Source organism: Atractosteus spatula, chromosome 3 (genome assembly GCF_055471065.1).
Source record: "Atractosteus spatula isolate fAtrSpa1 chromosome 3, fAtrSpa1.hap1, whole genome shotgun sequence".
Taxonomy (NCBI): domain Eukaryota; kingdom Metazoa; phylum Chordata; class Actinopteri; order Semionotiformes; family Lepisosteidae; genus Atractosteus; species Atractosteus spatula.
Window position 1 is genome coordinate 32,902,795 of NC_142708.1, and position 22,143 is coordinate 32,924,937.

Consider the following 22,143-nt stretch of genomic DNA (forward strand, 5'->3'; position numbering starts at 1 on the left):
TTCATATATTTTGTTGGAAAAAGTATTCAGCTTTTACAAACCAAGATTAACTTTGGTAATATTAAAAAGGGAAAGCTGTTTGGTCATTTTTGAAAAATTGGCACACATGTGCGTCAAGACATCTTTTCCGTGAACACAGGGTTTCTTAGTAGGAATGGTTTGCCCGTTAATGGAAAAGGTTCAGATAATAGAATTTACAGATATAGGGTTGCTATGAATGATAATGGAACAATATACATTCCAAAAGCATACCTTAATTCTCAAAACCTTTCTACTGGATTTACTGGACTGATTTAGTTGTATATATGCACAGTAAATTGATCTTTATCCTTTAAAACAAAACTTTTTGCATAGATACAAAAGATATGCTTTTCCTTTATGGAATGTGGTAAAATCTAAACAAAATGAACACATTTGATGTTTGTCAAAGAGAATTACTGGGATTATGGACTGGTGAAATGGAGAAAGATTGATCCTATATGCATTTTAAAACTTTGTTTTCCTTTATTTTCTCTGCAGTGACACCTTTGCAGTTTTGTCTTCATCTGGGATTAATAGGATTTCTCAAGCAATAGCAGTTTCAGATCTTTGAGCCTTCCCTGTCTGGAAGCGTTGCACGATCCTCTTGTGAGTTTGTTCCCCCTTTCTGTGTCCCGAATTGAGGACCGGGAACGTCGATGGAGCAAAGAGAACTTTCTGGCCCCGCCCGACCAAAGGGGGGTGAGGGGGTTGAGTTTCGACCAGGCGGCAGCACCCCAATCCCAGGTCCCATCCCTGAGGATTCTGGGAGTCCCCTCCCTCTTCCAGGAAAGGGGCTCCCCGTAGCTGGTGAGAGGGCCGACCCCGAAGAGGAGGAAGACTTGGGACTGGCCAGGGATGTGGATGCCAACTCCAACCCGGACAGTGAGAAGTGGGCGCAGGGAGACGGGTTAGAAGAGCAGGAGTTCTCCATAAAGGAGGCTAGCTTCTCCGAAGGAAGCCTCAAGCTGAAGATCCAGACGACCAAACGGGCTAAGAAGCCCCCTAAGAGCCTGGAGAATTACATCTGTCCCCCTGAGATTCGGATCACTATTAAACAGCCAGGAGAGCAGAAGGTTGCCAAACCAGGCAAAAGCAGCAAGGGGACCAAGGAGGAAGATAAAGGAGTTCCTAAAAAGAAGGTAGTGTTATCTTAATAACTTTGATCTTGGTGGTAGTGATCTTTTCTTTTATGATTTTGTTGCAGCTTCATGTTTTTATTATCTTTACATACATCTGCAAGTATTGATGACCTTTTTTTGGGGGACCAAATTCTCACTTCTTCTTAAGACCTCATCAGCTACTACAAGAAACGCCAGAGTCATTTAAGGACTTTCAGAATTAGCATAGCACACAAACTTCATCGCAATTGAATTTCTAAGACCACCAGAAGGAAAATTCTTATAATTGTCTCAACACCGTCTGTTTTATTTCCTTCTCTTAAAATTGTAATCTAGACTAATAATGAAAATACATTAAAAACACACAAAAGTACTTTAAACTGAGAGGAATGTTGGCAAAAACTGCATAAGACAGTACTCTGTTAAAAAAGTGTATTTACAATCTTCTTTGTGATTGAAGCAACTAAATATTAGTGCTTATACACCTGTTACTGGTCAGTGGTATTTTCTGTTTCACTTGGCTTCATTGCAAGAAGTATTTTATAGGACCAAATTTAATTGAATTCAGTCTCAAACAGTTGTACTGCCCTGCCTGATAAGAAGAATGTTTAGAAAAAATGTGCTTATGCAAATTTGCCTTCCAGGAGACCTGATACTTGGCTAGCTTCCCAATGCATTAACTTCCTTGTGTATCTCTTTTCATCTCTGCACACAGAAAAATAAAAACAAATCTTCAAAAAGTTTGCTAAATGTGTTGATGAGATCTGCAGTCTTACCAAATAAAACTCACACTTATTGTTAAATCAAAAATGGGTTTTGAGATGTTAACGTACATGTGGGTTAACAAGTGTCAAATTAAATATTAGAAAACCAAGAAGTGCAATCCAGAACAATAATTGTTTGCAACATTAGGCTTTTAAATTTAGATATTCAATTTATCAGCGGACATAAAATGTTTGTTATTTGTCTTCTGAATTCAATGTGACAACTTAATTCCTTAATTACACCAGATGAAATAGTGAAGCTCCTTGGGATTTTAATTTTGCTGAGTTTTTTATTATACTGTATTTGTAGAACTTTTTCTGAGTTGTAGTATGGCATGTTATGCAGTGCATAAGCAATTAGTGCTAAACCAGGAATGTTTTACCGGTGTATTGGAAGATTTTTTCCCCATGGGAAGGCTGCTCTCATTGTTCTCTTAAAACGATGTGTGTTGCATTAAATATTTTTGCGAAAAAGGAATCTGTCTAATATTTTGACATTAAATTAAATGTTTAAAAGTGTTTAATGACGAGTGTAGACAATTTCAACAGCTGGGTAATCCTTTTCCCACAAATAAGCAATTAAATGATTCTTTATCACCACCATATAATACTTTAACTCTGTTTAAAGCTTGTATATCAGGGGTTTACAGTTTTATCAACATAGCCATGTAGATAATTGATTTTCATGCTAGAACTCCATCCAGCTTTGTCTCACAATACAAATACTAGAACTAGCAAGTTCTCTTATTGATGTGGTGTGTTCTTTTCATGCAGACATTGGTCAAGAATAGAGATGATTCAGTAAAAGAAAGTAGATCCCTTTGTGGGCTGCTGTAGCCTCCCACAATTTGATGGGGGTGAACTGTTATTTTCATGTCAGAGGTACTTGGGGGGTAATGGAAAGATTGATTTGAATAAGTAGCCGCCTGAGGATTATTTATGTGCTGATAGTAGGCAGGGGCTCCACAAAGTCATGCACCCATGATAACCACATCAGAGAAGTGTTGGTTAATACCTAAAAAAAAAACCTGATGTGATGAGAATGAATTTGACTCCTGCTATTTTGTAATATACTAAGGAAACCTGTTTGGACTTGGACAAGATAGGGAGTCATTTTCACAGACGAGCTTCTTAACCCTCCAAAGAGGAAAATAGTAAACGCCTAGCATGTCCCACAAAAGCTAATGTTTTTTTTTTTAAGAGGAAAGCAGGAGAGAGGAAAATAGAGGATTCTGGGAGAGAATGAAAGGACAGGATTGTGAAACCGCAGCCCGACCCTGTAATTTAATATAATTAGGGAGAAAATGCTTTTGCTTGCAGAAGTGATGTGGAACTGCCAGCATCAGCAGCTTTGCGCAAGAGCACTGGAGCTCAAATTGATTTTCTTTTTTTCTGCAACATTGAGGAATTTGGTTGTTAACCAGTGAGCTTCTAAAGCCAAATAATTGTCGGAATGCTTCTGTCTATTTGCACTAAGTAGTTTTTGCACCAGAAGATTGTATCCGAAGTTGCTGATTGTATCCATTAAGTGAAATAGACCCATTTTTACATTTCTTTGCCTGCAGTGCTGGAAGGTCTAGTTCTGATTCATAGTTTCACTGCAGCAGAAGCTAAAGATTCTGTGCTGTGACCTTATCTGAAAATTTGTTGTGCATCACCAAAAAGTATCAATTCTATTAAACTAGAAATTACATTTTGCTTAACGGTTTAGTATATGAAAGAGATTTTTGGTCTTGAGTTCAAGCATGGCCTCATAGTAAAGTGCTACAGTATGTCATACTTTTGTTTCTTGTTCTTTGTGAAGTGTTCTCTGCTACTACTGAAAGGGAAATTAATGTACAAAAAATGATCACGCCCTTGCATTATAATCCTACTGAGATTAAATCAATGAATTGGCAGTGTAATAATTTAACAGCTGAATCACTATTTATCTCAACAAAAGAATCACCTGCCAGCTCTCACAGTGCATTGATTATTGTCTGATACAGCAGTCCAAAACTGGGAATTCAGTTATTTGTTTTGATGTAGTGTTGTAAAACGGCCTTAAGAAAGAGACTGCCAACAAATTGTTTCTTTTATTTGAAACTAAGAAGGTGGCAACTCTAAACCACTGCTGGGACCTAATTTAAGACTTGTTATAGAACTGGAACTCGCTTGAAAGCACAACATTTTAGTCCTTGGCTGGAGGCTAAACTTCACAGCTGATTGGTTTTGGGTAGGTAAGAGAGAGAGAGAGTCTGAAATGCATTTTAATCCTGCAAGGCTGCCTCAGATAGTTATCTGCTCTAGGCACCCAAACTGCCTGAAAGAGAGAAGGTCATAACGCAATAGAGAATGGACAAAGAGGGTCTGCATACTGTAACTGAGAAAAGGTCAGGTTTTCACCGTATGTGCCTACAGTGGGTCGAATGGAACAAAAGGTTATGCTTGATAGCAAATGGTCAAAACTATCCTTAGACCTTTCCACTAAAATGTTCATATATATACTGTATATAAAGGAACAAGTATAGGTTTATTCCATGCTGAAAGGAGAAGACAAGAAACACAACGTTTGGGCTGTGGAGCCTTCTTCTCACGGCCGAAGAAGGCTCCACAGCCAAAACGTTGTGTTTATTTTCCTTTCTTTTCAGCAAGGAATAAACCTATACTTGTATCTTTGCAGCCCGTACATGCTTACGCAGCTACCGACTTGAACTGTATATAAAGGGATGAGAGTAAAATTTTAGCTTTTATTGTTTGAGGTAACACAAGGTTCTAGTTGTCTTTATAGCCAAAGAAGTTAATATTTAAAGAAACCCACACTGTGATTTTAGCCCTAACTGCAATCTTAATAAAATATGTACGTATGGTTGGAATGAAGAATTCTGACCACTGTCCCAAAAAGAAAACATTATTTTTCAGTACATCTGGTAATTTCAGCTTTAATTATCAGGTTATCAGAATAATTAGTACATCTATATTATTTTTTATTGTTATTTTAAATCTGATGAAGAGTCAGGTGTTCTTTTTTTGAAGTTTGAGCTATGTTTGCATGTCTTTGCCATAAGCTGTAACCAGTCCTGAGCTATAAATGCTGCCAAAAGATTTACCTGTATCTGTTTGATACTGGATCCTTAGCCTGAAACCTGACCCCGTTTTCAAATTGTCCAGCAGACAAAACCTTATGGTCTAGCATTTTTAGTTTCCTTACATAAAAAGGCTTTCAAAGATGAGGGTTAAGCTACATTTTCCTGGTGTCCAAGTAAATTAATGCCCTTGGACAGATGGATCACTTTGAGGTTGAGATGGCATGAAGTTTCACAATGGTTTCAGAATCAAGAACTGGGGGATTTTGAAGAGTCAACTCCACCTCCCTTTGGATCTGCTTAGTTCCAAGCTGACTGAGGTCAAGGGTCAGGAAGTAATTGAAACTGGTCAAGGCTTGTGAAGATAATGTTTGCAACAATTGATGGGGCTGTGACAGCTGCCTGCTCTGCCCTTCATTTGTTGTAATAACCCCTTTCCTTCCTGTAATGAAATGACCATCTTTCAATGAAGATTAGATTTTTACAAATTGGTTATCTGTGATTCTGTGACACGGCACATTGTGAAATGTCTTCGTTATATGTTCAATACCAGGGCTTTCTAACATCCAAGAATTTATCCCAGCTTGAATAATGTGACAATGAGAAGACCGGTCTGGTGTGTTCAGAGCTGTTGGCGCATCCTGGAGATTTGAATACAAAAGCATCTGTTGAGATATTTGATGTGTCTCTTTTTTTCAACCTGCTGCAGTGAATAGGCGAATCCTTAGCAATTAGATGTGGAGGTAAAACTAGACCCGCATTAGGAGGTACAGGAGTCCTGCCATTTCGATTATTAAGTGTGAGACCAAAGAGTCGGGCTTGATAATGAGGTGGCCTGACCGCACAGAGAAACTGCGTGCTGCTTAGACTGAGCTCAGTGCCAATTTACATTAGTATTCAAGGGCGTTACAATTAATTGCATGTATTCCCATTTTGCATGCAGCAGGGGTGATCAAGTTATTGTCTGGAGAGTTTTCACTTTGCTATTTACTCTGATGACCTGATCATTTAAAGTCATTTCAAGTCAGTAGAAGCTGTGGCAGATTTAACTACCTTGAAGTTATAGTGAGCTCTTGATTTCTGTGTCTTTATTAATATTGAGTGAGGTTTCAATATTAACCAATATTCACCCCGTCATTAAAAAGAACAAATGCTGGGTAGTAATTGTGCTTTTGCCTCAGTCTCAGTCCTGTGAATGGAATACTGCTGTAGCCCTGAATTATTTTTTATTCCTTTAAATAAGTTTTTAAAGCTGAAGATTGAGCACCTATAATTTAAACATCTGAGTCAATAATTGAGTAGTTCTGTGGTCTGAAGAAGGAGGTTTCGGGTTCCAAAATGCTTATCCCTGGTAAGTAAAGTTTGTCTGTCCATTTTCTCATTTCTCCTAACCCTTACCACTGCTGCTGTGGATTTGAGCAGAGCGGAATCAGTCAGATCCCAGAGTCTCAAAATGTATGAAATGAAGCTCCACTGATCAGTTTTCCTTTCTACCTTCTGTGTCTAACAGGCTTGTCAGTTTGTGTGTTGGTTCAGTTGATGGAGAGGAACAGGTTAAATAAACGAGGAATTGTGTTTGGGTTAAACGCTGCCTTTGTGCTATAATGATTGGGGAGTCTGGCACGGAGCAGATGGGCTGCCACTATGTCTCATTGTGTCTGGGTCTTTCTTTTTTCATTTTGGCTGAACTAATAGGCCAGATGGTGGCAAAGAGGAAAGGCCAACAAGTGAAGCACGGCATATGGGGAGCCTGTTTAAAATGGGACCCTGCTGGGGTGGGGGTGGGGGTTAGGGTGTGTGATACAATAAAAGAGAATTAGGGGAAGGACTTGACTTTAGTGGATAAGGTTGTAGACTGCTGTATTTAAACCGCAGAGCTTACAAATTGCTTGAAATACAGCCTTTAAAGTGAAAGATGTCAAGGTTTAACTCTAAATTCTAATGTAGTGTAAAAGATAAATTGATAAAGAAGATTAATGTACTGATTTCGCACATATGTGCATGCAGCATGATATGGGAAGTCCTGTCATGTTAATTTACTGTCACTTGATCTTCTGAAGGCCAGTATTGGGGGTGGGTGGGTTAGAGGGTAGATCCCTTGCCTAATGGATATATGTAACAATGGCAGCAGTGGTGGGCCCTGCACACACTGATCGGTTGTGCCATTAGAGTACATGAATTAACAATTTTGCATTTCTAAATGAAGGGAGGAATGCTTCTGTGTACTTCATGATCAAATGCCCAAAACCCTAATCATTTGTGCATGGCATTAATTATTCTGCTATCAATAGAAGCAGCCATGCTATCATTAGTGGTAATAATAATATGCTTTTTTGCATTTAACTGCCGAAAACTCTATTAAATGCTTTCGGAAATAAGGAAGTCCGGATTTGAGCACATATTTAATATATTTTTTGTATTTTTTTCATACTTTGAATGGGTTGGTTAGATCTGAAAGTATTTGTCCGCACAATACTGTATATTGTAGGTAACACTCAAATCATTTCACGTGCCCTGATGTACAGTATGGTTAAGTGTATTACATCATAATGCCAGTTGGCTCTTCACAATGCTGAATTGTGTAGCAATCCTCAGGGTAATGCCTGTATACCATAATTCGTGGTGTACTGTATATCTTCATGTTTGCATTCTTAACTATTAATTGTAGTCAAATTATATGAAGCAACGTGCTTTACTCTTATTTCCTTTTCAGTTCAGCATCCAAAAACATGAGCGACTAACTTTAATTAAAGAGTTTCTACATGCACCACTTCAAGGTTGTGGGAAATACTTATTGTTTCTCTAAATTATACCTGAACACTCCTTCGTTCTTAATCATCTGCTCAAAGGATTGGCCACCCTCAGTAGTGGTTAACATCAGCTAGCATTTCTATGATTTATGAGCTCTCAGTGATTTTTTGTGACAACAGGACCTTATTTCATGTTAGACAGGGTCACTGAGTTTGGGTGTTGGGCATAGTAATTAATGTTGTAAGACAGAAGTGAATATCAAGAGCTTACTCGATATGAATTTTGTCTTTTCTGTGTAGAGTTCAGTTTTGATGTTTTAGGTTTCTTCACATTGAGTTTTCTTGGAGTCATTCAAGTTCTGCTGATCAATAATAAGCTTTACAAATAAGCTTGTTTGTACAAGTTAAGAGCTGAATACTGCATGTGCCAAGTTCAAGCTGCTAACTGCTGCCGGGCATCGAATTGACAAAGATATTCAATGTCACATCTGTAGGCTATACTGTCAGTGTTAGGTTTTAAGGTTTGGTGTTTAAATTGACTAAAGTGTCATTTAAATACCATCTCATGTGTAAAATGGAAGAAAGTATGAAGGCAGTTGAAAACCTTTATAGGCAATCAATTATTGTCTAGGTTGTTCTACTTTTTCCTTGTGGTTAAATCATTTTTGATTTCTGTAAAAAAAACAATATATGGGCTCATATAAATGCTCCCATCATACTCTGATAGGTATAATATTAGTCTCAGTTGAATTTAGGATAGGATTATCTCCTTGTGTTTCAGCTTCATCTGAATTGTAGCATTACAAAGAGTGCACACAAGATTTTAAGTTATCATTAGTATGATGTGCATACCAGTAAATGTATTATTTAATGGATATCAAACAGATATGGGTGGCTTAAGCAGCCTCTTGATGTGAACTGTTTATCATAACCCAATAGTCAGGATGTAATGGTGTCACTGACCCACCATAAAATAGCAGGGCTGTTTAATGAGGCCTATAACTTATTGTCAAACGGTCACTGCAGTAAATCCAAAAGGGAAACATAATAAGAGTGGGTGTGTATCATCCTGTATTTTTATTTCTACTATATACAAATATGTAGTTTGCACATTTTTTTGTTTGTCTGTATAATATGTGATAGTAACTGTATCACTATGATAATTCATATTCAGATTATTTGCTCACTACGAAGTGGAAAAATAGCATTCTGTGGTAATTAATTACGTTTTCATAACAGAGGATGTTTTGTTGTAAATAGTTCAGTAAAAATGGAGGCAGCAGTGGTAGGCTTTACAATATGCTGCTGTGAGATTGAACTTTTAAGGGATTTAAGGGATTTGGGTTTCTATAAGGTGTGATTAAAAGGGGCTTACGTTGGTTCACAGTGTTGCAAGAGTGTTAAGACATTCTGTGGTTTGATGTAGCACTGTAGAAATCAAACATCACTCATACAGTGGCCTCCAGCAACAATAATGAGGGAGAGGAGGGGGGTTGTTCTTGCTAGTGTGAAATCGGCAAATGGCTAAAAAAGCCTTTTTCTGCAGCTGAACTCTGGTACCCTCTCCATTTCCAGCGTGTACTGTTAGTTATATTCTCTGTGTGAACTGTATTTGTACCCTATACATTAATTTTAATGGGTGTTGTATAAAACTCCACCATCTAAATATCTAGTAGGGGCTACACTAAAAGTATTGAAGTCACACCCCCTCCAGCTACAGAAAAATCCACAGTAGGTTTTCCTTCATGACAAAAAAAATAATTAGCTGTGTTTTTTTATATTTCACACCACTGAGAGGGGGCTCCTGTTTCAATAGCAACCTAGGCATGTGATAATGATATAAGGAAGTGGTATTGTTGGACTAGGTTGCATGTTGTTTTCTATCTGCTCTAACAGGGCCCCAAATGAAGCCGTCTCATTTTGGTCTCATGCTTACTGAATGGCTGGCTGCAAGCTGTGCCTGCCTTTGTTGTGTGATCCATTGAGCCGGAAGGGGTTATTTTTTGGGGGAGGTGTGGGGGAGAACGAGAGTGGTGGGCTTGGAAGCGATGGGTGAGGGGATGTGGCTTGTTTCAGTGTGATTTACCACCATCTAAACACCAGCTGTCCTCCTGCGTCTGTCTAGCAAAAGCCACTGTCTTACAGACCAGCCGGGTGAAAGCTGGTGGATATTTGCTTCATGCAGGAGCAATGTGACGTTTCTGAACAGGAGTCACTCTGTGATTTTTTTTTATTCAGTTTTTTCACACAAGGTGTTGTTTTTTTTTTAAAAGTCACATATTGTAGACATGTGTTGAGCAAGCGAACGTACACATTTAGTAATTTAGTAAAGCAAATGCTGGTGAATCAGAAGAGGAATCTATGTTTGTAAAGCAACAATGACTTACATATAGTCAGTTACCTGTAAATCTCCATTTCCTCAAATAAATTGAATAAATAACACTTATACCCATGACTTTCTTGCATTTTGTTATATATTTAATTTGGACTTGCAGTCTTGCTTATTAACTTTAAAGCACATTTAGTCATACATCATTTATAACACAAATATTAGACAAATATTAGACTTCTAGGTTAAACAGTTGTCTATAATTTTACAAGACCGTAATCTGTAGTAAGATTACATTAAAAGACCAGACTGTAACATGTAAGTAAAAATATTATTACAGGGTGTTTTGAAAACTGAATTGATATCTTATATATTTATATATTATTATAGTATATTATCATAATATATTTCACAACATTTGAAAACATTTGCTATTCAAAATACAATTCTAAGGCATTAATATTAGCAAAATTAACACATTAATATAGGAGAGGGTGAAATAGAGTGTATGAAATGTGTTCGGATGAGTAAATTGTCTATTGAAATGAATATAATAATGCTCAAATGATCACCCACTGAATTGATGTACTGTACTACACATCGAAATGAGAATCTCACATACTGAAAGGGATACAGTATGTGATCAAATGATATACTCAGCTAGTGACTGAATGTCTTTTTTCAGTCAGTAAGTGCTTTACTGGCCATAGTGGTTCTGCACTTTTAAGCACATGGCTTTTCATGTCACTTCAAAATATGTTCATTATGGCATATTTCTTACTCAGCAGTTTTGGATTTAACAGCTTTTTTCAAGATAATTTTGTATTTATGCTAAAATATTGCTATTGGGGCAGCATGTTGGTGCAGTGGTTAGTATAGCTACCTCATAGTACATCCTGCCTTGAGCCAATTGCTTGGCAGGATAGGCTTTGGCTCCCCTGTGACCTTGTATTGGAGAAATTGGTTAGAAATGGATGGATAGAATTTTACTAGTGCTGTCCTTTTATTTTCAGCAGGAAGTCCATCAGATTTTGAAAGTCATTTTTCTTCAGGAATAATCTAAGTTTTTCTTTGGAAATAGTGTGACAGAGTCTGTAATGGAGAACATGGTTTACCCTTCCAGTTTTAGACATTTGGGAAAGTTCCAGTTCTTTGTGACCTGACAAAAACATGTTCCATCTGTTTTGCAGTGGGTGAGTGTGAGTGTGTTATGTAGATACAACAGCTAAAGACCAATATAGTAGTATTTTTTATAGTATTGTTTGTATTATGACAATATAATACAGTAATAATGTTATTGTAAGGCTCACTGGCCTCTGCTCCACCCAGCTGTCGCTCAGTGCCAGTTGCCTTGGACACCAATTAACAGGACACTTGGATCACCTGGAGACTATTCTGCTGCAGTTGGTGGTTTGAGGGGATATTTAAGGGCTGCTCAGACTCTCCTCTGGGCTCTGATGTAGAGTTTTGGATTCTGAGTGTCTATTGTGTTATCTAGCTTTCTCTTATGTATGTTGCTTTGTTTTCCTGGCCTTGTTTTGTTTTCTTGACCACGATTCCTGGATCTCCCCCTTGCTTTGATGTGTTTCCTGTGTATCGCTTGACTCTTGAACCTTTCACCAGTGCTACAGCTTCCTACTTTGCCAACAGCTATATCACCCTGCAACTCACAACTGGCAACCCACTGAAGTGTAGCATTACAAAGAGTGTAAAGAGTGAAGGTGTGAGCCTGGCCTGTACCAGGTTGGGAGACCTCCTGGGAAAGCTAGATTGCTGCTAGAAGAGGTATTAGTGGGACCAATAGGGGGTGCTCACCCTGCAGTCTGTGTGGGTCCTAATGCCCCAGTATAGTGACAGGAAAACTATACTATAAAAAGGTGTCATCCTTTGAGACCTGGTGGTCATTAAAAATCCCAGCTGTTTCACGAAAAGAGTGAATTGATGAAGCCAATTCATCTGTGAACTGGCTTCATCACTCTGTTCTCCCCATGATAGCTGATGTGTTGTGAATGTACTGGCGCATTTTGGCTGCCGCCGCATCATCCAGGTGGAGGCTACACATTAGTGTAGCCATAGGAGGGGAGTCCCCATTGTCTGTAATGCACTCTGAGTGGAGTGTCCAGAAAAGTGCTATTTAAATGTAAGGAATTTATACTGACCCCGGTACTTTCGCATGTCTCCACCTCAGCGACGTGGCTGTGCAGTTTAGAAACGCTGCCTGATACAGTATAGCGCTACCCTGCCTGCGGCTTTGGGCCTCTGCTTGCGTGCAGCACCAGACTGCAGCCACTGTCAGCGCATTGCCCACAGTTTCCTTGGGTTTATTCGACTCTTGCTAGTCCCATCCAGAAGCGTGATTTTTAAGTGACATGGTATCTTTTTTTCACTGTTTTATTTGCACCATTATTTTATGTAATGGTGTTTATTTCATAACAGCATACCTCTCTTTAAAAATGATCAGTTATTGTGTCTTCACTAGGTGCCAGCTTCGCAAAACCTAGTTATTACCCTCTAATTATGGGATGCTAGCATTATTAATGGTAATTTTTAAAATATCATAATTGTGGTTATCTTACAGACTGTAAACATCTTTTCTTTTGGGAAAAAAAACAACAGAGAAAGTACACAACAGCATACAACCAGACATATCCTATTCTAATGTTTGATTTATTAGTCGTCCTGCAATAATGTATATGTTTTAATACAAAGCCATTTTTTTTGCTAGAATGAAGGTGATTCCCTTCGTCGGCTGCTCCCTTGCGATCTCACTTAGTGATTTTATCACGGAACATCTTTTTGTTCAACACCCTGCTCTATAAATTGAAAGTTCTGTTATACATATTCCTGTCCTCTAAACCCTTCACCATTAGGCTGACATAACACAATAATGAAGATGTTTCACTCCAGTTTTCCTTACTGTTGCTTAAAAGCCAAATTGTAAGTGTATTACAAGTCACTAGTTTTTGCACATTCTTTTTCGGAAGTGGTTCACTTTGGAAGTTCAGTGAAAAATCACTACACATTCTCCTGAATAAGACATTTGTGCATTTTTGTTATTTTCTTGTTCAGTCCTAAAGTTCTGTTTTTTTCACTTTGTAGAGAATTTTGGTTCCTCTTCCGGTGGTTTTAGTCTCATACCACAAGACCTAACTTCAGAAGAATGTTTTTGATTGTTTTGTCTGTATTTTATAAATGAAAGGAATGTTTTATTAACTTTTAGAAAAAAAAACTTTGAAATTAAACATTACCTTTTGGTTACATGATTGTTTGTCTTTTTACATATCCAAACTTAACTCTTGGCAGATAAGTTTCCTGCTCTTGTTAATAGAGCTTATTGTTTCCTCAATTCTGTGAGCTGATGGAACGTAAAACCACGTTTACCTCAAAATGGTTAGCCTGGATTTCTAAGCTCAGATGTTCGTGGACAGTTAAAATGTTAGTTTGATTTTGGTTTCAAGATGTTTTTTTATTATTTTGATTGGATTTAGATGGGGTTTTTTTAATGTCACGCCTTGGCTGGCCTTGTTTTGTTTTGTCATTTCTTAAGTTTAAAACAAAACAATTGCATTAAAGTAAAGTGCATTTTGTAGATGAATATAAGTATGTATTATATGTTTTAGCGCTTGCAAAGATAACTATTGAAAAATGTTTTTCTTTCTCCTTATGCACATGCACAGTACAGCCCTGCTGTAATCAGTCCTTTATCAACCACAGAATTTTATGTCTGTCCTGTTTTGGGCTTTAGATTTCATTGTGCTGAGTAAGTCTTGTTTCTGGTCTGAAACCCCTCTTTTGTATTCCACCTGAAAACTGAACTGAGCCCAATTCCCTAGGTACCATCAGCTAGCGTATAATCTAGGCTCTAGGTGTTTGCTTACTATTCTTTTTACAAATGTTTTAATTTGTTATAGTGTGAAAAGGGGTATATCAGTAATAGTTCAGGTGGGTAGCTGCGTCAGCATGCATAAGCTGCAAAGGAACAAAAAGAAGAAAGAGAACAAAACGTTTCGGCCATGGAGCCTTCTTCAGGTGCCTTCAGGAGCCTTCTTCGACACCTGAAGAAGGCTCCACGGCCGAAACGTTGTGTTCTCTTTCTTCTTTTTTTCAGCATGGAATAAACCTATTACTTATATCAGTAATAGGCCAGTAATCATACAATCCAGCCAAGTGCTTTGCTCCATTTTTTAATTTTCTTAAATTCAACATTGTTATTTTCAAATATTTGCACATTTTTTTCCCCGAGTTTGCTTTTGCAGAGGTTACATTGTACCTGTTAATGTTGGGAGGGTCGCCAAAGCATGTTACCCTAGGACCAATGACCCCGTTTCTGCTGTCACAACCATTTTAGGATTTAATTATTGACATTAAGCTGTGTTTTGGAGAATTATTTTGTCCATGTTTTTAAGAAAATTAATAACAATACTCCATAATGTCCTCAGCTGGCTGACTGCAATAATATTTATTGCTTTTGCATGTGTACTATGTTGAGGACCTCTACAACAAAGCTAGCTACAAAGCACCTCTACAACAAAGCTAGCTACAACAAAGAGGTTTTCCTGTTCCAGGCATTTGACTAGATCTTAAATAGAAACTGCTAATAGGAATCAAATTGTATTTTTTTCCTTACTGTAAGGTTGAGTGACTGTTCTAACTACACAGTGAGTCAGATGATGACCTTTAAAGGAGCCTCTCTTGAAGGTCAGAATCATAATACATGCTTATTATAGCTCAGTGCCTCTACACAATATCAATAAATTAATCAAGGTTTCTTATGTTTTGCTTCTGTGCTTTCTAGGAATTATGAGTAATGCCAGGTACGATTGCTTTGTTGTTGCCAAATGTATTATCTTTTTATCATGAAAAAGAGCTCAATGACACAACTTGTCATGTTCCACTTTTGCAGCAGAGTAGGAGTGATGACAACGTGGCTCTGCATTTTACCAGAAGCTGCTCAATGAGTCAGAGCTGACACTTTGTTTTTGGACACTTAACTTGTATTTCCTAAGCTTGAGTTGTTGTTGCACATCAGAGCTGTACTGCTTAATTTAGAGGATCAAAAGGAGAATGTTTCGAATAAGTATCGGATACAGTAATTCCCAGTTGTAAATTGCTCCATTACTTTGGAGTACTCTTATGATTGTTTGAGCAACAGGACAATGAATTGACATGACATAATGCATATCGATTAAAGAATGCATGTCGGTTTAGTACCTTGCAAAAGCATTCACCACTTTCCATCCATCGGTCTTTTTTCTAACCACCTCATCCAATTAAGGGTTGTGGAGGAGCTGGAGCCTATACCAGCAAAGAACGAGTGCAAGGTAGGATACACCCCGGGCGGGACACCAGTATATTGCAGGGCACAAACAGAGGAAATAAACAGACATTCACACATTCACACCAGGGTCAAGTTTCCCAGAAGTCAGATAACCTACAAGTATGTTTTTGGACTGTGGGAGGAAACCAGAGGAAACCCAAAAGAACACAGGGAGAACATACAAATTCCATGATGATAGCACACCAGATCTGGAATTGAACCCAAAGTTCCAGTGTTGTGAGTACATTTAGCAGGCCTTACAGCTGCAGGCCTTATTGCATTAGCCTCTACCAATTTTTGCAAAGGAAAACACTGTGAAAATAGCAGAACAATGGAAAATAGCTTTTGACTTTGGCATGGACTATATATACAGTATGACATCCAGTCTCTGCCGTTATATTCCTGACAAGAGGACAGATAGGCAATTCATTCTTTGTCAACTAATTTATTTGGACCAGGTTGGTGCAATTTTTGCCCATTCTTTTTTCCAAAGTAAAAAGGCATTCTTTTCCAAGTCTCTGCAAGAACCTCTTCTATTTTTAGTAAAGGTCTTTCAAACCTACAGATCTTGCAAGCCACTATACTGTATGTCTTATGGCATATATTTTGGCATATATCTTATGACAAGCCAAGGGGAGATATTATGGTGAAATGCGGTATGATCCACGGTATTGTGTTTCAGATGAAACAAAAAGGTTATGACATTAATTTCAGTGCAGGAGCTCCATGCATCTTCACATCACAACCTAGTTATGTAAAGATATTGTAGCACTTTTTGGTGCTAAACCAGTGGATGACTTCCTGACCATGAAGTGAAACTGTCAGTTTCCCATGTGGATTAAGCCAAGGGTGTAGTGCAGGGGTGCAAATAATTGTATGCTGGTAAGGAAGGATTGGGTAGTTTGCGTCAGTGTCACTAGATGAAGGTAGCCATTCCTTCAAAGCTTTCCCTTCTAAATCTCCCATTGAGTAACGAAGATTGGCTTATTCGTGCTACCTTTATCTGTTGTTCTGTTGTTGTGCATTTCTAAACATTTTTCATCATAGTATGTTTTTGTGTGAACACATAAAATCATTCAACCAGAAAGAGCTGGTGCAGATCAAAGGTTCTGCAGGTTTGTTCCAGTGGAGATCTTAATCACAGGCATGTTTCAGTGCTCCATTTGAGGGAAGCTAATGGATTTGTTTTGACCTCTAAAGAAGCGATTGGGATTTGTAAATGGTATCAATCTTGTACCGTTTTTTTTTAGTTTCAGAACCCCCTACATTGAGGTGCGTTTGTTCAAATATAACCAATTTGGCTCTGTGGGAGTCATTATCATTTTCATCTGTGTCCGTTCATCATTAATTGGATCACCTGTTCATAGCAGGACTACTAAACAGGTTGAGCAGGAAAGGTACACCTTAAGTAGAATTATTTTAAAACCAAGGACTGATTGTAGAAAGAGGTAAATGACAGTCTACATAAATCAATTAAAGGCATCAGTTAATACCTAACATAAATCACAGGGACCCTGCCTATGTAAAATAAAAGTTTATTTACAGATTCCAATAAGATTTAAGTTACTGAGTGTTGTGATAGATTAGACCTGACTCTTTGAAATATTAGGTGAGATTCTGATCTTCAATTGCTCAAAGTTTTTTTCGTTTTTCTTATTACTTTTGCTTTATTTGTCCTTAAATCTCTTGTACCTGCAACAAAAAGTAATTTCTCTTGCAGAGGTAATAAAATTGTCATGGGCTAGATCTGTTTCTTCCAGCACCATTGAGATGCATCTAAGTTTTAAGTGCGATTTGGAGAGTAATAAACATAGTTTTAGCAGGAATGCTTCTGATGAGAGAGATAGTGCCACTGTGTCTGTCTATGTGCGGTTCACTATTTCAAAGTGGAATGTGGTGATTGGGAATGCAGAATCTCAGGTTATAAATCACTGCAAACTATCCAGCTTGGTATTACCCAGATCCTAAGAGTACTAACTCTTACATATAAAAGGGCCTCAGCGTAAGCATAGAACACCAATCACTAAATGTTTACAAAGTAATGTAGTCTATACTTATTTATAGCAGAAAAAATTCTTTTTAAGTGTGTTTATGGAATGATCTCTTTCAAGTTTTTACTTAAGCTTAAAGATATGTGTTGATTTCTGTGCAAAGAATTTGGATAATTGTGACACTTAAAAGAAAGCATGAACAATTTAGAGCAGATCATTGAAAGGTTACGGGTTGTATTGATATATTTTCAAACATGTCAGCTTAAAAACATTTATTTTAAAGGATTGAGGAAGGTGGTTTCAGGTAACTGTTGTCAAAACAATACCTGAAGTGATATTTTAATTACTGGCATGAGTTTGACACAAAGGAATTGTTAGTTCATTGGTGGTAAATTGGGGTTGTCATTGTTTATTTTTTTTTACCTGAGTGTGCTAAACGAAATCGCTTGTTTGCTTCAGGATCCAGTTAACACTGCACAGATGTCAAATTACTGTTTTGCTACAAGAGAAATGTTTGAAGAATGTGGGTGGGTAAGGCATTTGGAATGTCTAGAAATGGGTGTGTCTGAAGACTAGGCAGAGGAGAGAAGGGTGATCTTAAAGCTCCCTTAAATCTGTTTCCTCTTACACAGATGTAGTTAAGATTAACTAGGACTGAGTTGTTAACTTTCCCTTTTGCATCGTTCCAGACTGAATGCAGTAAAGAAATAATTACGTTGATTATTTTGTGATCATAGCATCTCTACTTATAATGGAAAAAATACAACTGTGTATTATTCCTTTCATTATTGAAATAATAGCAGTAATTTCATCTCAGTAAAGACTGAAATTGTGGTCTGGTAGTCAGCCAGGCTACATTTTCTGTACTTAGAGGCATGCTTTCAGTTGATGTTTTTCAAGATTATTTATCTGTGGTAGGTGGTTTGCTGTAACTTGCTCCAAGTCCTGTCCATTCCTCAAGCTAGTTGAGATTCCCTTTTGATAGGTCTCAGAAATATATATTACAGAAGAAAAAACACCTTTTAAAATGCCATGTACCATCATATCAAACATTTACAAACACAGAAACATCAAACACTGCTTTGTATCAACAGTCTAGTAGTGTATTTTAAACCTCTACAATTACCCTTGTTTCTGTGGCTGTCAAGCCATTGTAAGAATACAGACAAGCAATGCTGCTTATTTTTGGTATTGCATTGAGTAAAGAAAAACACTGTCTTAACATTTCTACAAGTTTTATTCAACTTTGACTGGCAGCTTTTATTAAAGGAAAATAAATACACATATATACCTGCTGTTCAGATGTGTTCTGTAGTAATGCAAATAAATGGGTTTTGCAAATTATGCTGGCAGAAATGAGATGGGAGCAGTTAAGCAGTTATATATGAAAGCCTATTACTTATTACTTAATTGCAAAATAATGAAATTGATGGGTGGGTGTCTTGTTTCCCCACACAAAACCTATAACATTGGGAACACAGTCTCTCCAGTTTATTTCCTACCAGTCAGCACTGTTGCAATGGAAGGACGTCAAGGAGCTAGCATTGTATGTATGTCCATTGTATGACAAGTCATTATGGATTGTTAGTTATTTGCTGTAAACTGGAAACTGCTGTTACTGTTTTTTTTACTGTTTTCACATAATGAGGAAGTAAGCTTGGGGATTAAAAAGGAGGTGAGTTTAGTGTGTCTCATTACAAACAGGTAAATCAAACAGTGTTGCTGAACCTACATACTGTAGTATTAAATAGCCAAATACCACACTCTGCAAACATAGTTCAACTATTTTTAAACATGGACTCTGACTTATCAGCTGGCTGGCATTTCATCCTGTTCTTCATTGTACCTTACTTATGTCATGCTTTCAGTTTCTGCCCTAATGACTACAAGATCAACAAAATAACAAATAGCTTTATTTAGTGGTTTGTTTTCATTAATATATTGCCATAGGCTGCAGTTAAGCACTGTGACATACACAGAACATAAGAATGGTTATAAACAAGTGAAGGTCATTCCACCTACAGTATCTAGCCTGTTATTAGGTTATTAGTAGTTAATTCATCCAAGGATCACATCCTGAAACTGGGGCAACAGCTTCAATGGGTAGCTTTTTCCACCCTCCCAAATGTGAGTTGTCCAGGAAATATTCTTTATTAGAAAATTGTCAGTGATTATTTATTGTTTTTGATGAACAAGGAATTGCAGGGATCTGAAACTTACAAAAGCAATATGCTGAAATGCTTATGGAGTAGTGAGACTGCAGTACACAGATTTTTTAAAACCTCACCTTAATAATCTGAAACTGCACTTTAAATTGACAGTTTTTAGTTTTGTTTTCACTTGCAAAATTGATTAGACAAGTGTTTGGTACTGGCACAGTTAAGATGTTCCTAATTTATATATGGTATGGATGGTAGAGTCCAGAGGTTCAGAAGTAGTCTTGCAACTTATTGACTCTTGTCAAATCCATATATTCCATTGGAGAAAAGCGAAGACACTTATCTAAATAAAGCCTTAGAATCAAAGAATGGGACTGGTTTCTCAAACAATCTTTTTTATATACTATAAAGGTCTATTGTGTGTTTTGTCCACAATTTGAAAAGCCTAAATCAATTATCCCTTAACTGCTAGGAAGAACAATCACGGGAAACCTGAAGAGGAATGTGTCTGTCATGCTCCTCTTTTGAAGTCCATAATCTTTTAACGTTGACCAGAGAATCATTCCAGCTGAATTGGAGGCTGCTTTTTAAAGACTCTGGATTTGCCCTGTGTGGTACGGGAGCAGAGGGTCACTAGTGTAGCAAAGAGGGAATCAACCCACACCAACTGGAGTATAAAAGCCAATGCAGTCATCTGTGTGGTTTCCAGCTAAGATTGTGGACTGGATTGCGTGACAGGCACTCAGGCCATCACTATCCAGATCACATATCTCCCTGCACACTGCTGTGCACCCTGTTTGTTAGCTGTACTGCTGAGGCCCCCTGACCTAGGAATTTTTCCTAGACATTTCTGACATTCTTACCCTGTCACTTAAAAAGCAGTCCTTTGCCTGCTTATATACTTATTCGCTTTAGATCTGATGATAGAATGTGGAAAATAATATTGCAGTGGCATCTCAGGTCTTCATTGAAGTGCGACCTTCTCTTTCCCATTGAAAGCTGTTACTCTAATGCCATAGTAAGCAGCTCTTCTGAGCACATATGCCATTCTCTATGAGACCTCAGTTGGTGAAGGACATTTTTTGCAGTCTTCATACCACTGTTTATGATATCACAGTTTCATTTTGTTTGTTCCGTGAAGGAGATGGCTTTCTCAAAGAGTCGGCAGCCATTAAACCCGACATTTCCTATTTGTGGTGTTCAGTGTGTAGATTCTTACAGAAAAAAAGTCCTTTGTCAGTACGGACATTGAGAGTACAGTCTTTCAGTTACATTTAATAATGTCGGGAGCTAGACAATGACTTTCTGTCCTATATTTTTAAAATGTATTTGGAAATACAAAGGAGCTACATGTAAACAGCCATGCTGTGTTCTGTCCCAGCAACCTAGTAATAGCTTTCCATTTAGTTTCCGTTTCATTCATGAGCTAGTTCCGCATTATCTTAATGAACGGTCTTAACTAAAGTAATGTTCTGGTTTAGCTGACTGTAGAGTAGAATAGAACATGTTTTTTAAGCTTCTTCTTAAGCTCCAGAAGGACTGTTAATCAATGAAGGTTTCTTAATGAAGATCCTATGTTGTGGATGATGGCTGTAGAAGTGGTATTATTAGTAACCACACATTACCCTGCGGTAAGTTCTCAGCTGGTCAGTGTAGAAGTACAAATGAAAAGAAGGGCCTCCAGTGTGTTTTGTGGTTAGTTTATATGAGTCTGTGAAACCTCCTTTTCAAATCAGGGACAGAGAAGAATGGAGAATGTTTATGGCGTAATATAAAATTAGAGCCTGTTGAACCGATGTCCAGTCTATCTGACTGTTTGGAACTTGTTATATGTTGTTTAGTTTTAAGTACAATTACGTTTCTGTAAGTTTCTCACTGTAATTTATTAGTGCATTTATTTAAAAAAGTATATCTTTGATAGTAATTGTGATATAATGAATGTAGTTATATTTTTTGATCCAGATCTGTTACTTTCTAGGATTTCTAACATATTAAATCAAAAGATGTACTATTGAATATTAGTAATATAAGTATTAATTTAAGTACAACTATAAGTATGTACTGTATAACCTATTGTTAGTATCTCCATGTTGTTCAAGAAAGCTGACATAGTAATTTAACAGAGATGCCATGGGTGGGGGGAAAAAAAGGTTTTTTTCTGCTTCATAATTCCGGCTATATCACTTGTGTATATTTTGTTTGAAACTACAGAAGATGAAAACTCGAAGTCGGTAAAGTTGAGGTTGACTATATATGTCCTATTTGTCTGTAGTGCCAGGGGGCTGTTGGCATATTGACTTTCACTAGATCTCACTTAAGTGCAATTGAGTTTGTCAGTGAAACGTGATCAGGTCAATCAGCTGTCACTCGAAGATGTTCCTGTCACCGCCGCTGAGATGTCAGCAGGCCCAGATCGTTTTTCAGATAAGCCTTTCCTCAGAACACCAATTGAAAAGCAAGTAATTAATAGTGGCAGACACAGGGCTCTCCATTTACACTCTGATCAAAGGAAGATGTAAGGAAGACCGAGAGGGCGGTGACTTTTACCAAAATGAAAGGTGCGGGTCGATGAAGGTAGTCATTTTTAATATGACAGAGGAGGAAGGAAGGAGTACTCTGTTGTTTTGTC

The 22,143-nt window shown here is 37.6% G+C and overlaps 1 protein-coding gene across 2 annotated transcripts in view; it reads left to right on the forward strand.

The window, feature by feature from the left end:
• Positions 1-22,143, forward strand: part of setbp1 (SET binding protein 1) — a 99,637-nt gene that overhangs the window by 22,235 nt on the left and 55,259 nt on the right. For both annotated transcript variants that reach the window (XM_088911256.1, XM_088911255.1), the window contains one exon: positions 520-1,160. In XM_088911256.1, coding sequence (XP_088767382.1) covers positions 678-1,160 — 483 coding nt within the window. In that variant the 5' untranslated portion in view covers positions 520-677. The remainder of the gene's footprint in view (positions 1-519; positions 1,161-22,143) is intronic.